Source organism: Artibeus jamaicensis, unplaced genomic scaffold (genome assembly GCF_021234435.1).
Source record: "Artibeus jamaicensis isolate MK-2021 breed Jamaican fruit bat unplaced genomic scaffold, CSHL_Jam_final scaffold_804, whole genome shotgun sequence".
Lineage (NCBI taxonomy): Eukaryota > Metazoa > Chordata > Mammalia > Chiroptera > Phyllostomidae > Artibeus > Artibeus jamaicensis.
In genome coordinates this window covers 2,897,517-2,914,147 of record NW_026522055.1, presented here as the reverse complement: position 1 = coordinate 2,914,147, position 16,631 = coordinate 2,897,517, and the positions used below count along the sequence as shown (strand labels likewise).

General features: G+C 39.8%; 1 protein-coding gene across 1 annotated transcript; it reads right to left on the bottom strand.

Moving 5' to 3' along the window:
• Positions 1–21: 21 nt before the first annotated feature.
• LOC119038455 (zinc finger protein ZFP2-like) lies at positions 22–15,950 on the bottom strand. The gene is made up of 3 exons (XM_037130950.2): positions 15,680–15,950; positions 14,724–14,850; positions 22–8,311 (listed from the first exon to the last, which is right to left on the bottom strand). Exons 1-3 carry the CDS (start codon positions 15,869–15,871, stop codon positions 6,597–6,599), a joined length of 2,034 nt encoding a protein of 677 aa, XP_036986845.2. The 5' UTR covers positions 15,872–15,950; the 3' UTR covers positions 22–6,596.
• Between the last annotated feature and the right edge of the window lie 681 nt (positions 15,951–16,631).

Here is a 16,631-nt window from a genome sequence, read left to right as displayed (position 1 = left end):
AAACAGTGAGGTAGCACTAGATGTTTAAAAACAACTTTTAATACAAAACAATTTACCAATCAAATATTAACATGTAAAGAAAATAAATCTCTTACACACTGCTGGAAGGAAACAAAAAGGTACAATTAGTTTAGATCACAAATTCATTATCTCTATAGCTTAAACATTCACCTAGTCTACAACTCAGATTGTGCGCTGAGTTATTGACAAAGGTATATGAAATTAATGTCCACATAGAAATTATACACAATTTAAACTAAAAAATTAGAAATAATCATTTTGAATGGATAAATTCATTGTACTAACTTCATAGATAAGAATAGAGGGGTTGGATTGAGTGCCAGCCTGCAAACCAAAGAGTCTGATTTGATTGCCAGTCAGGGCACATGACTGGATTGTGGGCCATGTCTCCAGTTGGGGGCGATCTAGAGGCAACCACACATTGGTTGTTTCCTCCCTCTCTTTCTCCATCCCTTTCTCTAAAAATAAATAAAATCTTTTAAAAAATTTCTCAGAAAAACCAGATGAGTTACTAATATACTCTTCTTCAAATATAAATGCAATGTAAAAGGAAGCAGAAAAATACTGTTACTCTGTTATTACAATGAAATATAAATCAATGTTTATTTACAGAGCTGTGAAAGGCTGAGAGATTGAATTGGCCATGAGGTAAAGTCTCCGTGACGAAAAAGGACAGTATTATGACAATATAGTGATGGCTTTAGAATCATGTATAAGTGAAGACAAATCAAATATACTTGAAATACATTTACTACTTAAAGCTTATTAAACATGGTACAAGACTTTAAATATATATGCCCAACTCTTTTTGAAAATAGGTTGGCAAGTCTCTACTCGAAACTTTCTCATGTGCTCAGGATGAGACTTTGCCTCAGTGAAAGCAAGTACAACCAATAATAAAAACTCACTGAAACAAACAACTGGCTGGGTCAAAGTTGCAACATCACTCAACTTTATTTTTCTTTCTACCAGGGCACCAGTGACTCTGAAAAGAACATGACAGCAGACAGAAACCCACATTAAAAAAATTTTTTTATTGATTTGAGAAATGGGGGGGGGGATGAATCTGGATTTGTTTTTCCACTTATGTGTGGATTTATTCATTGCTTCTGGTATGTGCCCAGACAAGATTTCAAAATCAGAACCATGGCATATCAAGATGACACTCAAACCAACTGAGCTATCTCGCCAGGGCCAGAGAACCTTTTGATTATATTTCATGGAAATGACTGAATCAGCAGAAGATAAATATTCATGCAGATCCTGAGATTTGTACACAAACTGATCTTGCAGTCTTTTTCTCAAAATATTTTCTAGATGCACGCTGAGAAAATGCACATTCCATCTAGTTGGCTGCAGTCTCCTCCAGCACCTATTAGGCCAGTGTTTCTATTATGCTCATTTCCCCAGAGCTGTAGTTGCTGCAATTAACCACCATCATCTATGGAATTGCAGACATTATAGCACATGGTATTTGGAAGACCTGGACCAGAGACTCCCTTCAAAAGTATTGGTGTCCTTTACAAGAAAAAAAAAATTCATGCTGCTCCCAGATGTACTTGAGATTGTCATACCTATGCCCTCTTTGGAGTGATCTGTCTCCTGAAACTCACAGCATTGAGGCTTCTCACGAGAACTAGAGAGCCCACAGTCTTCTTGCCTGGGTGGATATGAGCAGGAATGAAAGCCAGGAAAAAAAAACTGCCATGTTAATTTCTGTAGCAAAAATTGTCCCCACGGAGGCAAAAAAAAAAAAAAAAAAAAAGGGTTGAGACACATATAAAAGTTGTCCACGTCTTTATGCTTGTAGGACCAAAAACTGTTATTAACTACCACACACAATAATACAACACCCAAGATTAAAGAAGACTATTTAAAAAAGGCCTTGATTATTTTACAAACCAAAGGGGTATTATCTTGGCAGTTCTTGTATTGGAGACTTGGGAATTAAAAAAATCATCACTGGTATATAAAAAAAGCATGTCCCAAAAAAAGGCCACCCTTCTGCAAACTGACAGCTGAACTCAGATAACTTTTTCTGGGCCAAAGCTGAGTCAGGTCTGCGCCAATTAGTAGGAGTGGAAGGAATAAAGCCCTGAAGTTAGGCTACTCCTACTTTTACCTCACAAATCAGTTAACAGTCACCTTTTCTGAGCACATTAGGATAATGTCTCAGACATCTCTCAGAACCCTATCGGCGCTGTAGGTGAAATATCTTCAGCACAGAAATCTGAACTGACATGAATCTGGAGACATGGGTAAAGTAAGTGTGACATGGACACACCTGCTTCACATATAAAAAAAATTATAGGGCACCTCCCTACTCTTCATGTTTGGCTGTATGATATTTGATTCACACAAACAAGGCTCCATAGTTTCCTACAGTATTATTAACATGGGAAAAAAACTGGTATACCTTTCCTACACATCTAAGACCTTCCCCCCTCCCCCATATAAGTTCTTATGTGCAGAGGAAGATTAGAAATTTGGCTAAAGATTTCCCACATTAACTGCACTTATAAGGCCTTTCTCCTGTGTGAACTCTCTGATGACAATGAAGTTGCTGCTTTTGAATGAAAGATTTCTCACATTCACTGCACTCATAAGGCCTTTCTCCTATGTGAAATACCAGATGATAATGGAGGATAGTACTATGGTGAAAGATTTTCGACATTCACTGCATTCTAAGGACTCTGTCCAGTGTGAGTACTCTGGTAAGAACACAGTTCACACTTTCGTCTGAAATACTTCCCATATTCACTGCATTCACAAGGCCTTTCTGCAATGGTTTAGCAATGATATTCCTCAGCCAAACAGATAAACTACTAACATTAAAAATCTCTAAATATATATGGAAATGTAAATCAATGTTTACTTACAGACAGGTGAAGAGGTGGAAGAAATAAAAAAGGCCACTAAGTAAATTCCCAGGGACAAATACAATCAGTATTATGACTATGGTGACGATACCAGTTTTAAGTATATGTGAAGGCTCACTAAATGTCATACTTCATATGAAATTAAAGCTTTTAAAAATGAATCAATATTTGGAAACTTTGTATAATACCTTTCGAAAATAGGTTTGGCAAGTCTATATTGAATGCATGTTCTCATGACCCCTGGGAGAGACTTTGCCTCAGTGACAGCAAACATAGCTAATTAAAAAAAACTGTCATAAAAACAGCAAGATTGCTGGGTGGATCATGAAATGACATCCCTCAACTAAAGACATCCTTTATTTTTCTTTTCTGCTAGGGTACCAATAGCTTTGAGATTAACATCTCATAAATGACCAAAATCCTCAAATTTTTGAAAAAATTTTACTTACTACTTAGAAGAGACACATTCCTTCTAGGTAGGTTCAGTCTCTTCAAGCACCTATTTAGGCCAGTGTTTCTGTTGCAATCAGCTTCCCTTAATCCCTGTGGAGCTACTAGTGATTATCATCCATGCAACTGTATGACACTTATAACCCTTTGCAAAACCTGAGCCAGATTTTCTCCAAAATATTGGTATCCTTTGCAAAGGAAAAATTCATGCTGTATCTATACATACTTTAGGTTGTCTTAGCTACCCCTTCTTGGAGTGATCTGTGTCTCCTAAAACTCATAGCATTTAGACCTCTCATGAACACTAGAGAGCCCACTAGGTGGTTATGAGAAGAAATTCAAGTTTGAGAAAAACTTGTGAATTAATTTCTGCAACAAACTGTATCCATGGAGTAAGAGAAAGTTTGAGACATGTATAATTGTTCACCACTTCATGCCTGTAGGGCACAAATCTGCTTATAAGCTATACCAGACAATACATAGAACACCCAAAGAATTTAGAAAAAAAAAGGCCTTCATTATCTTACAATCCAAAAAGAAGGAAGCATGGCAGTTCTTGCAGGGGTGATGTGAACACTCAGAAATTTATTACTGATACCTGGTAAGAGCACACCCCTGAAAATAACAAACAGGCCTTCTGCAAGCTGACAGCTAAACTCAGATGGTATTCTCTGGGCTAAAAGTGTGTCAACTAGTGAGTGACAAAGGAATGAGAATCTAAAAATAGGTTAGCCTACTCCTAATTTTTTTTTGCCCTGGCTGGTGCAGCTCAATGGGTTGAGTGCTGGCCTGTGAACCTACATGTTGCCAGCTCTGTCCCAGCTCTAGGTTGCTAGACAGGTCCCAGAGAGGTTGTTTGAGAGGCAACCAAACAATGTATCTCCCTTTCATTGATTTGCCTTTCTTCTCTATCTCTCTCTCCCCCCCTCAACTCCAAAAATAAATAAAATAAAATTTAAAAAATCTTCAGCAACAGAAATATGGAATGACATGGAGATATCTGGCAAGATACCTGGGTAAACTGAAAAGTGCAACGTGGACACACAGGCTTCCCACACAATTAAAATTATGTAGCTGTGGAATTTAAAATGGACAGAGACAAGATAGAGACATAGATAGATACACTTTGCCTCCTCACACAAACAAAAGGACAAAAAATTTAAAAGCAAAAAAACAACCAGAAGTACCAGAAAACTGAACTCCATGGAAGTCCGACAACCAAGGAATTAAAAGTTAAGAAACATTTACTCAAACTGGTAGGAGGGGTGAAGACAGGAAGCCAGGGCAGAGGACGTATGGTCAGGCGAAGGCTAGAGGCCCCACATTTGAAAGTAGATAAACTGGGAGGAACAACTGGGGAGCAAAACAGACTACACAAGCCAGGGTCCCAGCGCAGGATACAGCCTCAAAACCTCTGGCTGTAAAAACTCTGGGGGTTGCGAAAGCAAAAGAAACTCCCAGTGTCACAAGAGTTTACTGGAGAGATCCATAGGGTCCTAAAATGTACACAAGCCCACCCACCTGGGAATCAGAACCAGAATGGCCCAATTTGCTTCTGGGTAGCAAGGGAAGTGATAGAAGCCAGCTGAGAGATGAACAGCAGCATTGTTCCCTGCCAGACCCCTCCTCCACATACAGTGCTACAATGCAGTGACCTGGGCTATCTCCTCCAACACCAAAGGCTTCACCCCTTACAAAGTAACAGGCATGCCAAGACAAAAAATATATGGCCCAAATGAAAGAACAGTTCAAAGCTCCAAAAATAGAACTAAGCAATGAAGAGATAGTCAACCTGTCAGATGCACAGTTCAAAACACTGGTAATTAGGATACACACGGAAATGATTGAGTATGGTCAAAAACTAGAGGAAAAAGTGAAAGCTATGTAAACTGAAATAAAGAAAAATATACAGGGAACCAACAGTGACGTTAAGGAAACTGGGATTCAAATAAACAATTTGAAGCAGAAGGAAGAAATAAACATTCCACCAGACAAAATGAGAAAACAAGAATTCAAAAACGATGAGGAGAGGTTTAGGAACATCCAGGAAAACTATAAGCATTCCAACATCTGAATCATAATAAGCATGCCAGAAGTAAAGAAGAAACTGAAAACTTATTTGAAATAATAATGGAGAACTTTCCCAATCTGGCAAAAGAAGTAAGACTTCCAGGAAGTCCAGGTAGCTCAGAGAGGCCAAAAGAAACTGAACCCAAGGAAGTACATATCAAGGAACATCATAATTACATTAGCCAAGATTAAAGATAAAGAATCGTAAAAGCAGCAAGAATAAAGGAGACAGTTACCTACAAAGGAGTTCCTATAAGACAATCAGCTGATTTCTCAACAGAAACCTTACAGGCAAGAAGGGGCTGGAAAGCAGTATTCGAAGACATGAAAGGCAAGAATCTACATCCAAGATTACTCAATCCAGCAAAGCTTTCATTTAGAATGGAAGGACCAATAAAGTGCTTCCCAAATAACATCAAGTTAAAGGAGTTCATTATCACCAAGCCCTTATTATATGAAATGTTAAAGGGATGTATTTAAGAAAAAGATAAAAAACCATGAAAAGTAAAATGACAACAAACTCACAACCAACAACTGAACTGAAAAAACAAAACCTAAGAAAACAACTAGAACAGGAATAGAAGCACAGAAATGGAGATCACATGGAGGAATAACAGCAGGGAATGGGAAGAGGGAGAATGGGGGAAAAGGTACAGGGAATACAAAGCATAATTAGTAGGTACAAATTAGACATGAGGAGGTTAAGAATAGTATAGGAAATGTAGAAGACAAAACACATGTACGACCCATGGACATGAATTAAGGGGGAGCATACTGGTGCAGGTGGGGGTACAGGATGGAGGGTAATAATTGGGAGAAAAAATAGAACTCTAATAGCATAATCAATAAAATGTTTAAAAAATAAATAATAAAATGTACAGAGAAAAACAGAAATGTAGCAGAAAAAAATCTATGCAGAACCTCTCTATGTACATGATTAGCTTTATATGATTTGACTCAGATGAACAAGGTTTAAAATAATTTCTTTTGGCATTATTAACATTAAAAAAGAAGAATCTGTACAATTCCTACCCTTCTAAGATAACCCTCCATGTGAAGTCATGTACTGAGAATGTTATAATTTTTGTTGAAAGATTTCAACATCTGATTATAACTATAACGATACGTAGTGCAACTGTAAGATTTCCCACATTCTCTGCATTTATAAGGCCTTTCTCATGTGTGAACCCTCTGATGATAACGAAGAATATCAATTCTGGTAAAAGATTTTCCACATTCACTGCAACAATAAGGCCTTTCTCCTGTGTGAACTCTCAGATGAACACGGAGGTTAGTGCTAGTGCTAAAACATTTCTCACATTCCCTGCACTGATAAGGCCTTTCTCCTGTGTGAACTCTCTGATGAACACGGAGCCTGGTGCTAGTGGTAAAAGATTTGCCACATTCACTGCATTCATAAGGCCTTTCTCCAGTGTGAACTCTCTGATGACAATGAAGGTGATTAATTCTGGTAAAAGATTTTCCACATTCACTGCAATGATAAGGCCTTTCTCCTGTGTGAAATCTCTGATGATATCTGAGACTAGTGCTAGTTGTAAAAGATTTCCCACAATCACTGCACTCATAAGGCCTTTCTCCTGTGTGAACTCTCTGATGACAACAAAGATGATACATTCTTGTAAAAGATTTCCCACATTCACTGCAATGATAAGGCCTTTCTCCAGTGTGATTTCTCTGATGATAACGGAGGCTAGTGCTAGTTGTAAAAGATTTCCCACATTCAATGCACTCATAAGGCCTTTCCCCTGTGTGAAAGATTTGATGATAACGGAGGTTAGTGCTAGTGGTAAAAGATTTCCCACATTCACTGCATTCATAAGGCCTTTCTCCTGTGTGAACTCTCTGATGACGATGAAAATCACCAACTGTGGTAAAAGATTTCCAACATTCACTGCATTCATAAGGCCTTTCTCCTGTGTGGACTCTTTGATGACAATGAAGGTGATTAATTCTGGTAAAAGATTTCCCACATTCATTGCACTTATAAAGCTTTTCCGCAGTGTGAAATCTCTTATGATCTTGGAGGCTTGTGCTAGTGGTAAAAGATTTCCCACATTCAATGCATTCATAAAGCTTTTCTACTGTGTGAACACTGTGATGATAACGAAGGCTAGTACTAGTGATTAAAGATTTCCCGATTTCACTGCATTCATAATTCCGTCCCCCAGTGTGAACTCCATGATGTAAATGAAGGTAATATAGCCTGCTAAAAGATTTCAGACACTCACTGCCCTCATGGGGTCGTTTTCCAGTGTGAACTCTCTGACGATAATGTAAACTAGAAATACTGGTAAAATATTTTCCACCTTGATGACATACAAAACATTGTGTCCCAGTAGGAACACCTTTGTTCTCGAGAAATGTGTGGTTGCAGCCACTTGCTTTCTTATACTCATTCAGCGTGTAATGATTTTTCCTGCTTCGAGGAGTCACTCCAGATGTCAAGATATCATTTGGCCTGTCCCCACTTTGAGTAGCCTGTTGTTGGAGATGTCCTGACCTGGTAAGAATGTCCTGCCCAAAGTTCCCACAGGTAAAAAGCTTCTGGGACACATTAAAACTGCAATTTTTTGCAAGTGACATCCCGTCCACACTTCTCATGAAAGGCTTCTCTCTCATGTGGTGAGGCTGCCACTTTGTACTGAAATAAAATTGTTTTCCACATGCTCCACATCTCAACGGTTTTTGTTTGTGTTGTGTTTCCTGCTGGTCAATACAGTGAAAAATGTCTTTCAAGACTGGCCCACAATTCTCACAGGGGTGGCAACGCCAGGGAGAAAAAGGTATATTGGGTTTCTTTGCCTGTGGCACTTCTATAGAAACATTTTCTTCATTTGATGCTTTCACATCCTCTGCTCCACAGCAGCAACCTGAACAGAAAATAAAGGGGTGGTAAATAAATGTTGACCTTATAAGGAAGAAATATCCACGTCATATATAGCTATCTGTCACAGCTAGGCATGATTCTATCATTTTCAAGGAAAGTGAGTGAGACTCTGAATAAATGGCCGTTATATATTACTTGGCCCCAATGGTCAGTCTGTGGTAGAGATCTCATGAAGAGAGAGACAGGAGCATAGAATGGGACACAGAGAAGAGAGGTAGGGTCTACTCATTGTTCCTACACAAATGGCTTCTGTAAGAACTTTCCTGCTGGTGATATAAGTCTGTGTAGAATAATTTGAATGAGCTCCAACCCATAAACCTCAGTTGTATTGTAGTATATGATGTTCAAGGTCATATAATGATCATGTGCACTCCAAGGGTCTACAGAAATGGACAAAGTCTGAACTGCAGTAAATGGAACTTATAAAATAAATGGCTGAGAAGCAAAGTTTAAAGAGGGGAAGGTTATCCATGGGCTGGGAATCAGAGTAGAAACAATAACTTAGAATTGAGAGGTTGACAAAGTTCCAACGATAAATAAGAATATGTATAATGGGGTGAGGAACTGGCAATGGAAACAAAATACTGTTGAAGAAAATGAGTTCCTACTTTTAACCTTAACAAAGCCCTTACATCAAAACCTGTTCAGCAGTCGTACACCAAGGCAAAGACACCTCTCTATCCACCCTGCCATGGATAAAGTCATGTTTATCCTGGGATGCACAAGTGATTCTCCCCCTTAAATCCCAGTTGAGCTGTTACACGCAATACAGATGATATAAAGTCTAAGAGCAAAACCGAAGAGATGGATGGCCAGCACTTTGGTAAAACAAAAAAGCACAAAAGACACCAAGGAAAAAAGATCTATATGAGTAACTTCAGCAAGACAGCCTAATAATAAACATAATAATTCTTCCTTCTCCCAGAACAAGGAGATAGCTATCGACAACAAAACCCACCACAGTGTGGCTCAGTTTGTTGGATGCCATTCTGAAAAGTAAAACGCTGCCAATTCAATTCCCAGACTGGGGACACACCTGAGTTAAGTAGATTAAGTCCTGGTCTGGCTGATACAAGAGGAAACCAGTTGATGTTTCTCTCTCACATAAATGTTTCTCTCCCTCTTTTTCTCCCTTCCTTGTCCTCTCTCCAAAAATGAATATATATTAAAAAAATTTTTTTAAAATAGATAATTCAGAAAAGTTACAGGATAGAAAATCAACATACAAATATCAGTTCCAATTTGGCTGGTGTGGCTCAGTTGGTTGGGTGACATTCTACAAACCAAAGGGACACTGGTTACATTCCAGGTTAGGAAATATGCATGAGTTATGGGTTTAGTCCATAGTTGGGGTGCCTACAAAAGGCAACCAATTAATGTTTATCTAACTCTCTTTCTCCCTGCCTTCTCCTCTAAAAAAAGATTTACTATACATATTTTGTATGTTATTATATATGTAATTATACATATACTACATAATTACATATGTATAAATATATAAAACAATTATACATTATATAATATACATTTTTATATATGTTCCATTTCCACATAATGATAATAAATTGTTTGATAAAGAAACATAGCCCTGGCTGGTGCAGCTCAGTGGATTGAGCACAGGCTTGCAAACCAAAGGATTGTGGTTCGATTCCCCGCCAGGGCACATGCTTGGGTTGCAGGCCAGTTCCCAGCAGGAGCCAGTTCCCAGCAGGGGATGCACCAGAAGCAACCATACATTGATATTTCTCTCCTTCTCTCCTTCCCTTCCCAATATAAATAAATAAAATTAAAAAAAAAAAGAAAGAAACAAAGAACCCTGGCTTTTGTGGCTCACTGCATGAAGCACTGGTTTGTGGGCCAAAAGCTTGCTGGTTTGATTAGCAGTTGGGTCACATGCCTGGGTTGTGGTCCATGTCCTCAATTGGGGGCATTCAAGAGGCAGCCTATCAATGTTTCTCTTGCACATTGATGTTTCTCTCCTTCTCTTTCTCCCTCCTTTCTCCTCTCTCCAAAACTAAATAAATAAAATATTCAAATTAAAAAAAATAAAGAAATGAATGGCCACAACCAAGTGGCTCAGTTGGTTAGAGCATTGTCCCATACATGAAAATGTTCCTGGCTAAATTCCCAGTCAGGACACATACCTGGGTTGGGGGTTGGGTACCAGGTTTGGCATATATAACAGACAACTGTTCATTTGTTCGATTTCTCTCTTTTTCTCCTTCTCTCTCCTGCCTCAGTCTTTAAAGTAAATATACATATCCTAGAGTTGGGACTGGAAAAAAAAAATGAAGAAAGTAGTCAAATGTAGAACAGCATTAGAAACAATACAATGCTCAGGAATATATTCAACCAAAAAGGAGAAGTGTCTGTACACTGAACACTATGAGACAGTGATAGAAAAAATGCAAAAAAAAAACCCCACAAATAAGTGCAAAGACATCTGGTGTTCTTGGAACTGAAAATATAGTGTCATCAAAATGTCTATACTGCCCAAATCAATCTACAGATTAAATGCAATTTCTAAGATAATTTCAGTCCACAGAATACTGTGGGCGCCACTAGCCCCCCATGGCAAAGCCAGGGGGCCAGGACCAGCCGGCATAGCCACTGCTCGTGGAGACGCGCCGCAAGCCCCCCTTGGCAAAGCCGGGGGGCCAGGGCCAGCTGGCAAGGCCGCTGCCCATGGCGCAGTTCCTCTCCACCTTGCTTGGCTCCCTGCCTAGAACCTGCTGTGGGTAGACAATAGGTTTCCCAAGAACTTATTAGCATAAGCTAGACAGCCTGTTTCCCCGTAGAAGGGTAGGTCATGCACCGGTGCTTGAAAAACAGGGAAGTTTTGATAGCACCCTGTGTTCCCCTGTTGTTCCGTGGAGTAGCTTTGCAGAAAGGACAAAGAAACTGGCTTGGGTGCAGCCCCCTCCTGCTTATTCCCCATAATTGTAATAAAAGCCTTGAATAAACGGAGTTCGGGGCTCAGCGGGATGCTGAGACCTCTCCAACCTGACTCCCTGCGTCCTTGACTCATTTCCACCCCCTCCCCTCTCCTGGCGAGGCTGGTCCACGGCAGAATACCATAAAATACTAATGATATTTTACACACATATTAAAAAAATCCTGAAATGTATAGAATCTCAAAAGACTTCGAACAGCAAAAGCAATCTTAAAAAAAATACTTTATTTATTTATTTTTAGAGAGGGGGGACGGGAAGGAGAAAGAGTGGGAGAGAAACATCAATGTGTGGTTGCCTCTCATGCATCCCCTACTGGGGACCTGGCCTGCAACCCAGGCATGTGCCCTGACTGAGAACTGAACCAGTGACCCTTTGCTTCACAGGCCCGTGCTCAATCCACTGAGCTACACCAGCCAGGGCCAGCAAAAGCAATCTTGAGCAAGAACAAACTTGGTGGCATCTCACTTCCTGATTTCAATCTGTTACAAAGCCAAAGCAATCAAACTGTGTGTTAGGGGAATAGAAACAGAAATATAGATCAATAGAACAGAGAACACAGAAATAAACACAGGCACAGGCTTTCAACTAACATTTGACAATTGAACCTCAAGATTTATAAATAAGAGCCCTGACTGGTGTGGCTGAGTGGATTGAGTGCTGGCCTGCAAAACAAAGGGTCGCTAGTTTGATTCCCAGTCAGGGCACATGCCTGGGTGGCAGGCCAGGTCCCTGGTATTCGAGAATCAACCACACACTGATGTTTCTCTGCCTCTCTTCTGCCTTCCCTTCCCTTCTCTCTAAAAATAAACAAAATCTTTTTTAAAAAGACATATAAAAAAGAAAAGATAGTTTCCTTAATAAATGGTACTGGGAAAAATGGATATTGACAAGTAAAACAACAAAACTGTACGCCATTGATAAAAATGAATTCGATCTACATAAAGAATTAAATGTCAGTCCTAAAACTTAATCTTCAAGACAATTTAGAGAAGGAGCTTTGGAGATTTGTTGTGGATATGATTTTCGGGGATGTGACAAGATCCACCAGACAAAATGTGCAAAAACAAACAGTCTGGACAACAAATGAAACAAATGGACAACAAACAAAAAAGCTTCAATATAGCATAACAGCAATTATCATAATGAAATAAAAAGGTGATCTACAGGACTGGAGCAAATACTTGCAAAATCATTTAAAGTTACCATTTGCAGGCATTGCAGGCTTGGTTTCAAAAATCACAATTAAGTGGATATTGGGATATAGAAATTTACAATTTTTAAAATATGTCCCCAGGGATAATAAAGTTAGGTTAACAGTGCTATACTGCATGCTATTTTTATTTGTTTTTAGAGAGAAGGGAAGGAAGGGAGAAGGACTGAAAAACTGATGTGAGAGAGAAACATAAATGGGGTGCACCCTGACCTGGGAACAAACCAGCAACCAGCCATGTAACCTGACCAGGTATTGAGCTGGCAACCTTTGGTTGTGCAGGATGACCGCAAAGAAGTTAGCCACAAAAGTCAAGGCTATACTGCAGGCTATTAATAACACAATACCTTTGTCTTAAAAAACTTACAACTTCCCACCAAGATTAAAGTATAGGTAAAACATGCTTCACCTCACAGCACAACTATAGCAAAAATCACAATTAGATTGCAAAACAAATATCACACAGATTCGACAGAGAATCAAGCTGTATGGAAGTCTGACAACCAAGGATTTAAAGAAGCTACACTCATGCATTTGGGGAGGAGAGGAGACGAAGAGATACAAAGCAGTGAAATGAGTTGCCCTGCCCTGGCAACTACCTAAGACTCCGCCCCACACAATTTACAGGTGCCTTTTCTATAATACCCCAGGCTACTAAAACAGGGTGTCAAAGCAGCTGTACCTAATAACACAGAAACAAATATATGGATGCTGCCAAATTGAGGAGACAGTGAAATATGGTCCAAATGAAACAACAGAACAAAACTCGAAATCATAGGGTAATGCAATAAAAGAAAAAAGACTCAGGCAAAATTCAAGATGGCATTAAGTGAAATAAAGAAAAATACAAAGGAATCCAAGAGTGGAGGGACCATTCAATCAGAACAACAAGAAGAAATCAGAATTTTTTAAATAGAGAGAATAGATTAAGGAGCCTCTGGGACATCTCCAAATGTACAAATATCCAAATCATAGAGATGCCAGAAGGAAAAGAGGAAGAGCAAGAAACTGCAAACTGATTTGACAAAAATAATGAAAGAAAACTTCCCTTATTTGGTTAAGGATAGGATTCAAAGTGATGAAAAGCAAAGCTATCATTTAGATGTGAAGTGCAGATAAAGTGCTTCCCAGACATGATAAAACTAAAGGAGTTCATCATCACCGAGCCATTATTATAAGCAATGTTAAAGGGAACTATGTAATAAAAAGATCAAAACTATGAACATTATAATGGCAACAAATGCGTAACTATACAACTATACACAACTGAATCTAAAAAATAAACTAAGCAAACAAGCAGGACAGCAATAAAATCATAGATACAGAGATCATTTCGAGGGTTATCAGCTTATAGAGGGAAGGAGAAGAAGGGAGGGGTAAAGTGCAGGGCCTAAAAGGTACAAACTGGTACAAATTGGTAGATATAAAATAAACAGGGGGATGTTAAGAACAGTATAGGAAATGGGGTAGCCAAATAACATATGCACGACTCATGGACATGAACTAAGGGAGGGTATTGCTGGAAGGTAGTGGGGTACCAAACAGAAGGAGGGCAAAGGAGGAAAAATTGGGAAAACTGCATCGGCATAATCAATAAAATACACTTTAAAAAAGTAAAAACAGAATTATAGAAACTACACAGAATTAAAAGTAGTTTATCAACAAACACTGGTTACAAGAATGTAAGCCTGCTGAAAAAATGGCACTAAACTTGCTGAATGCTGCACTGTCAAAAACATTGCATTTGTAAAAAAATAACATAAGCAAAACAAACAAAAAGAAAGGAAACAAGGCCACAATATATACAATGCACAATTATGCAAATGCAAAAAAATGTACTTGTATGTGCAAAGGAATAATACATAAAATATACAAGAAACACATTAGCTGAAAAATGTCAAGAGCATTTTGCAAAAAAGAATGTTTAAATGAGCAACGGAAATAGAAAAAATGCTTTTCCTCATTTAATCAAGGTGATATCCATTAGGCTCTCTACAACACTACAAAGCACAAATCTTTCCCTAAGAGTTCAGTACAACACGTACTGGTATTACTGGGAGACAAAAGGGCAGTGCAAAAACCAGCCCTACCAAATAAATCAGCTACTCAGAAAACTGGAAAATCAAGTACTGCCTGCAGTCCACACATGAGCAGCGAGCACTCCCTAGAGAATAGGAGGCATGGAAAATGCAAATTCAAGTCCACATCACTGACGAGAGTGAGGGTCTTACCCAGTGAGGATACAAGTTCAAAGTTCTCCAGCATCACATCCAGGTACAGGAGTCTCTGATCCTCATCAAGGAGGTACCATTCTTTCTTAGAGAAGTACAGAGCAATGTCCGCAAAAGTCACACCAACCTGGCAAGAGGGAGACAAATGAAGCCAGAGATGTCTATCTGAGAACCACAATCCTATTTTTTTTAATCTTTCCCACGCCCAATTTACTGCAGAACTCCCAGGTCAGTGTGCACACCAGGCCCTAATGCCAGTGCTGGCTGCTTTCTAATTACAGTCCCATTAATCACCTTATCACCTACAGCAACAGCTGGTCAGCTTCTGGACGCTGGCAACGACAAAAAAATGCCATCTAAGCCTAGGGCTACAAGTGCAGGGTCCCATCCTTACTGACAAGCAATACTGAGTCTCCCAGATCATGCCTACAAGACACAGCCAAACACGAGCTTAAGCTGCACCCTTAAGTCTCCACACCAGGTACTTAGGACCATCAGCTCAAGGTTCCTCTAGCTGAGCATACCGTTGAGGAATGTCTGCCTCCTTCATAGCACACTCCAAGTTTGCTCCCTCAGCTCTAACATCTTCCTGCTCAACACCCCAGTAGTCTCTCAGGATTCACACACAAAGTAGGCACATGCAGAGTGCTTGACAGGTTCCAGCAGGATCCAGCCCAACCCGTTTTCTGATGGATCCCGCAGCCCAGAAAAGTCTGCAATGAGGCTTTGCGTCCTCCCTGCCTGCCTCTGACCTTTGCTTCAAAATTCACCACCCAGATCCGCATGGGAATTTCAGGTAGCAATGACTCTTGTCCACTCTGCACTTTACTTGCTGGGTCCTAAGAAACCACAACACTTCTATCTCACGTGAGGCTTTCTCACTGTCCTTGACAGGCCTGCACGCGGGGATACAGTATTCGGTGATGGGGTGGACGTGTGAGAGGACAAGCACTTACCTCAGTCCTGCACCTCAGCGAGGTTGCAAACGGACGCTGTGGGCGAGGCCTAACAGTGCCGCTGAGAGAGGAGACCGCCCCCGATATGGTGGCCCTGGTTCCGGAGCCAATCTCCCAGGCAGCGTTGCCCAGCTTCTTAGCTGCCGATATTCTGTGTGGACCACCACTCTGGCGCCTTCCCCGTCCCCTCATCTCCCCCAGACCCCAGAGATGTGAAGCTTCCAAGGACTTATTTAACTGGACTATATGACTGATGCAAAATGTCGACTGTGAGGAGGGCGCCGGAAGTCCCGCCCTCTTCCGTATGCGCAACAACCAAAACGCCTTTTCTAACCCTTCATTGGCTAGGCTTCTGCCGGTATTCAACACAGAGTATTTTAGGTAACGTGGGTCAGAGTCCACGGCAAGGATCAGGAGTGTCCCTACATCACTCCAGCAGAGTGATAAGACCAAGATCCGCCGTCAGGGCGTATGGGAAATGACAGGTCCTCAAGAAAGATACATCCTGAAAATGGCTAGAGAAATTTGTCATCTTTTCCTGGTGAAGGATCTTGAGTCCATGTTCATAAAAACACATTATCTGTGAGCCCAATACAGACAGTCGTAATAAAAGGTATTCCTGAATTACAGAATGGACAATTTTATCACACAAATGATCTACTTACACCTTCATAAGTACATGACAAATATAACACAAGACTGTAGGACATACATTTGAAGCACAAATACTAACACATAATATAAACACTAAATGAAAGTCTACTGTATTATAATTTGAACATCAACTCAAAATCAATCTTTTATAATGCTTGACAATATAACGCCTATGGTTACTGATGTTTTTGTTAATGTGAAAATGTTATTGTAATTATCATAGTGGAAGAAAGTTTGTCTTTTACAGCCATATTTAAAGGCATCAGGTGAGAAGTTTCAGGTATTGTCCATGTGGTAA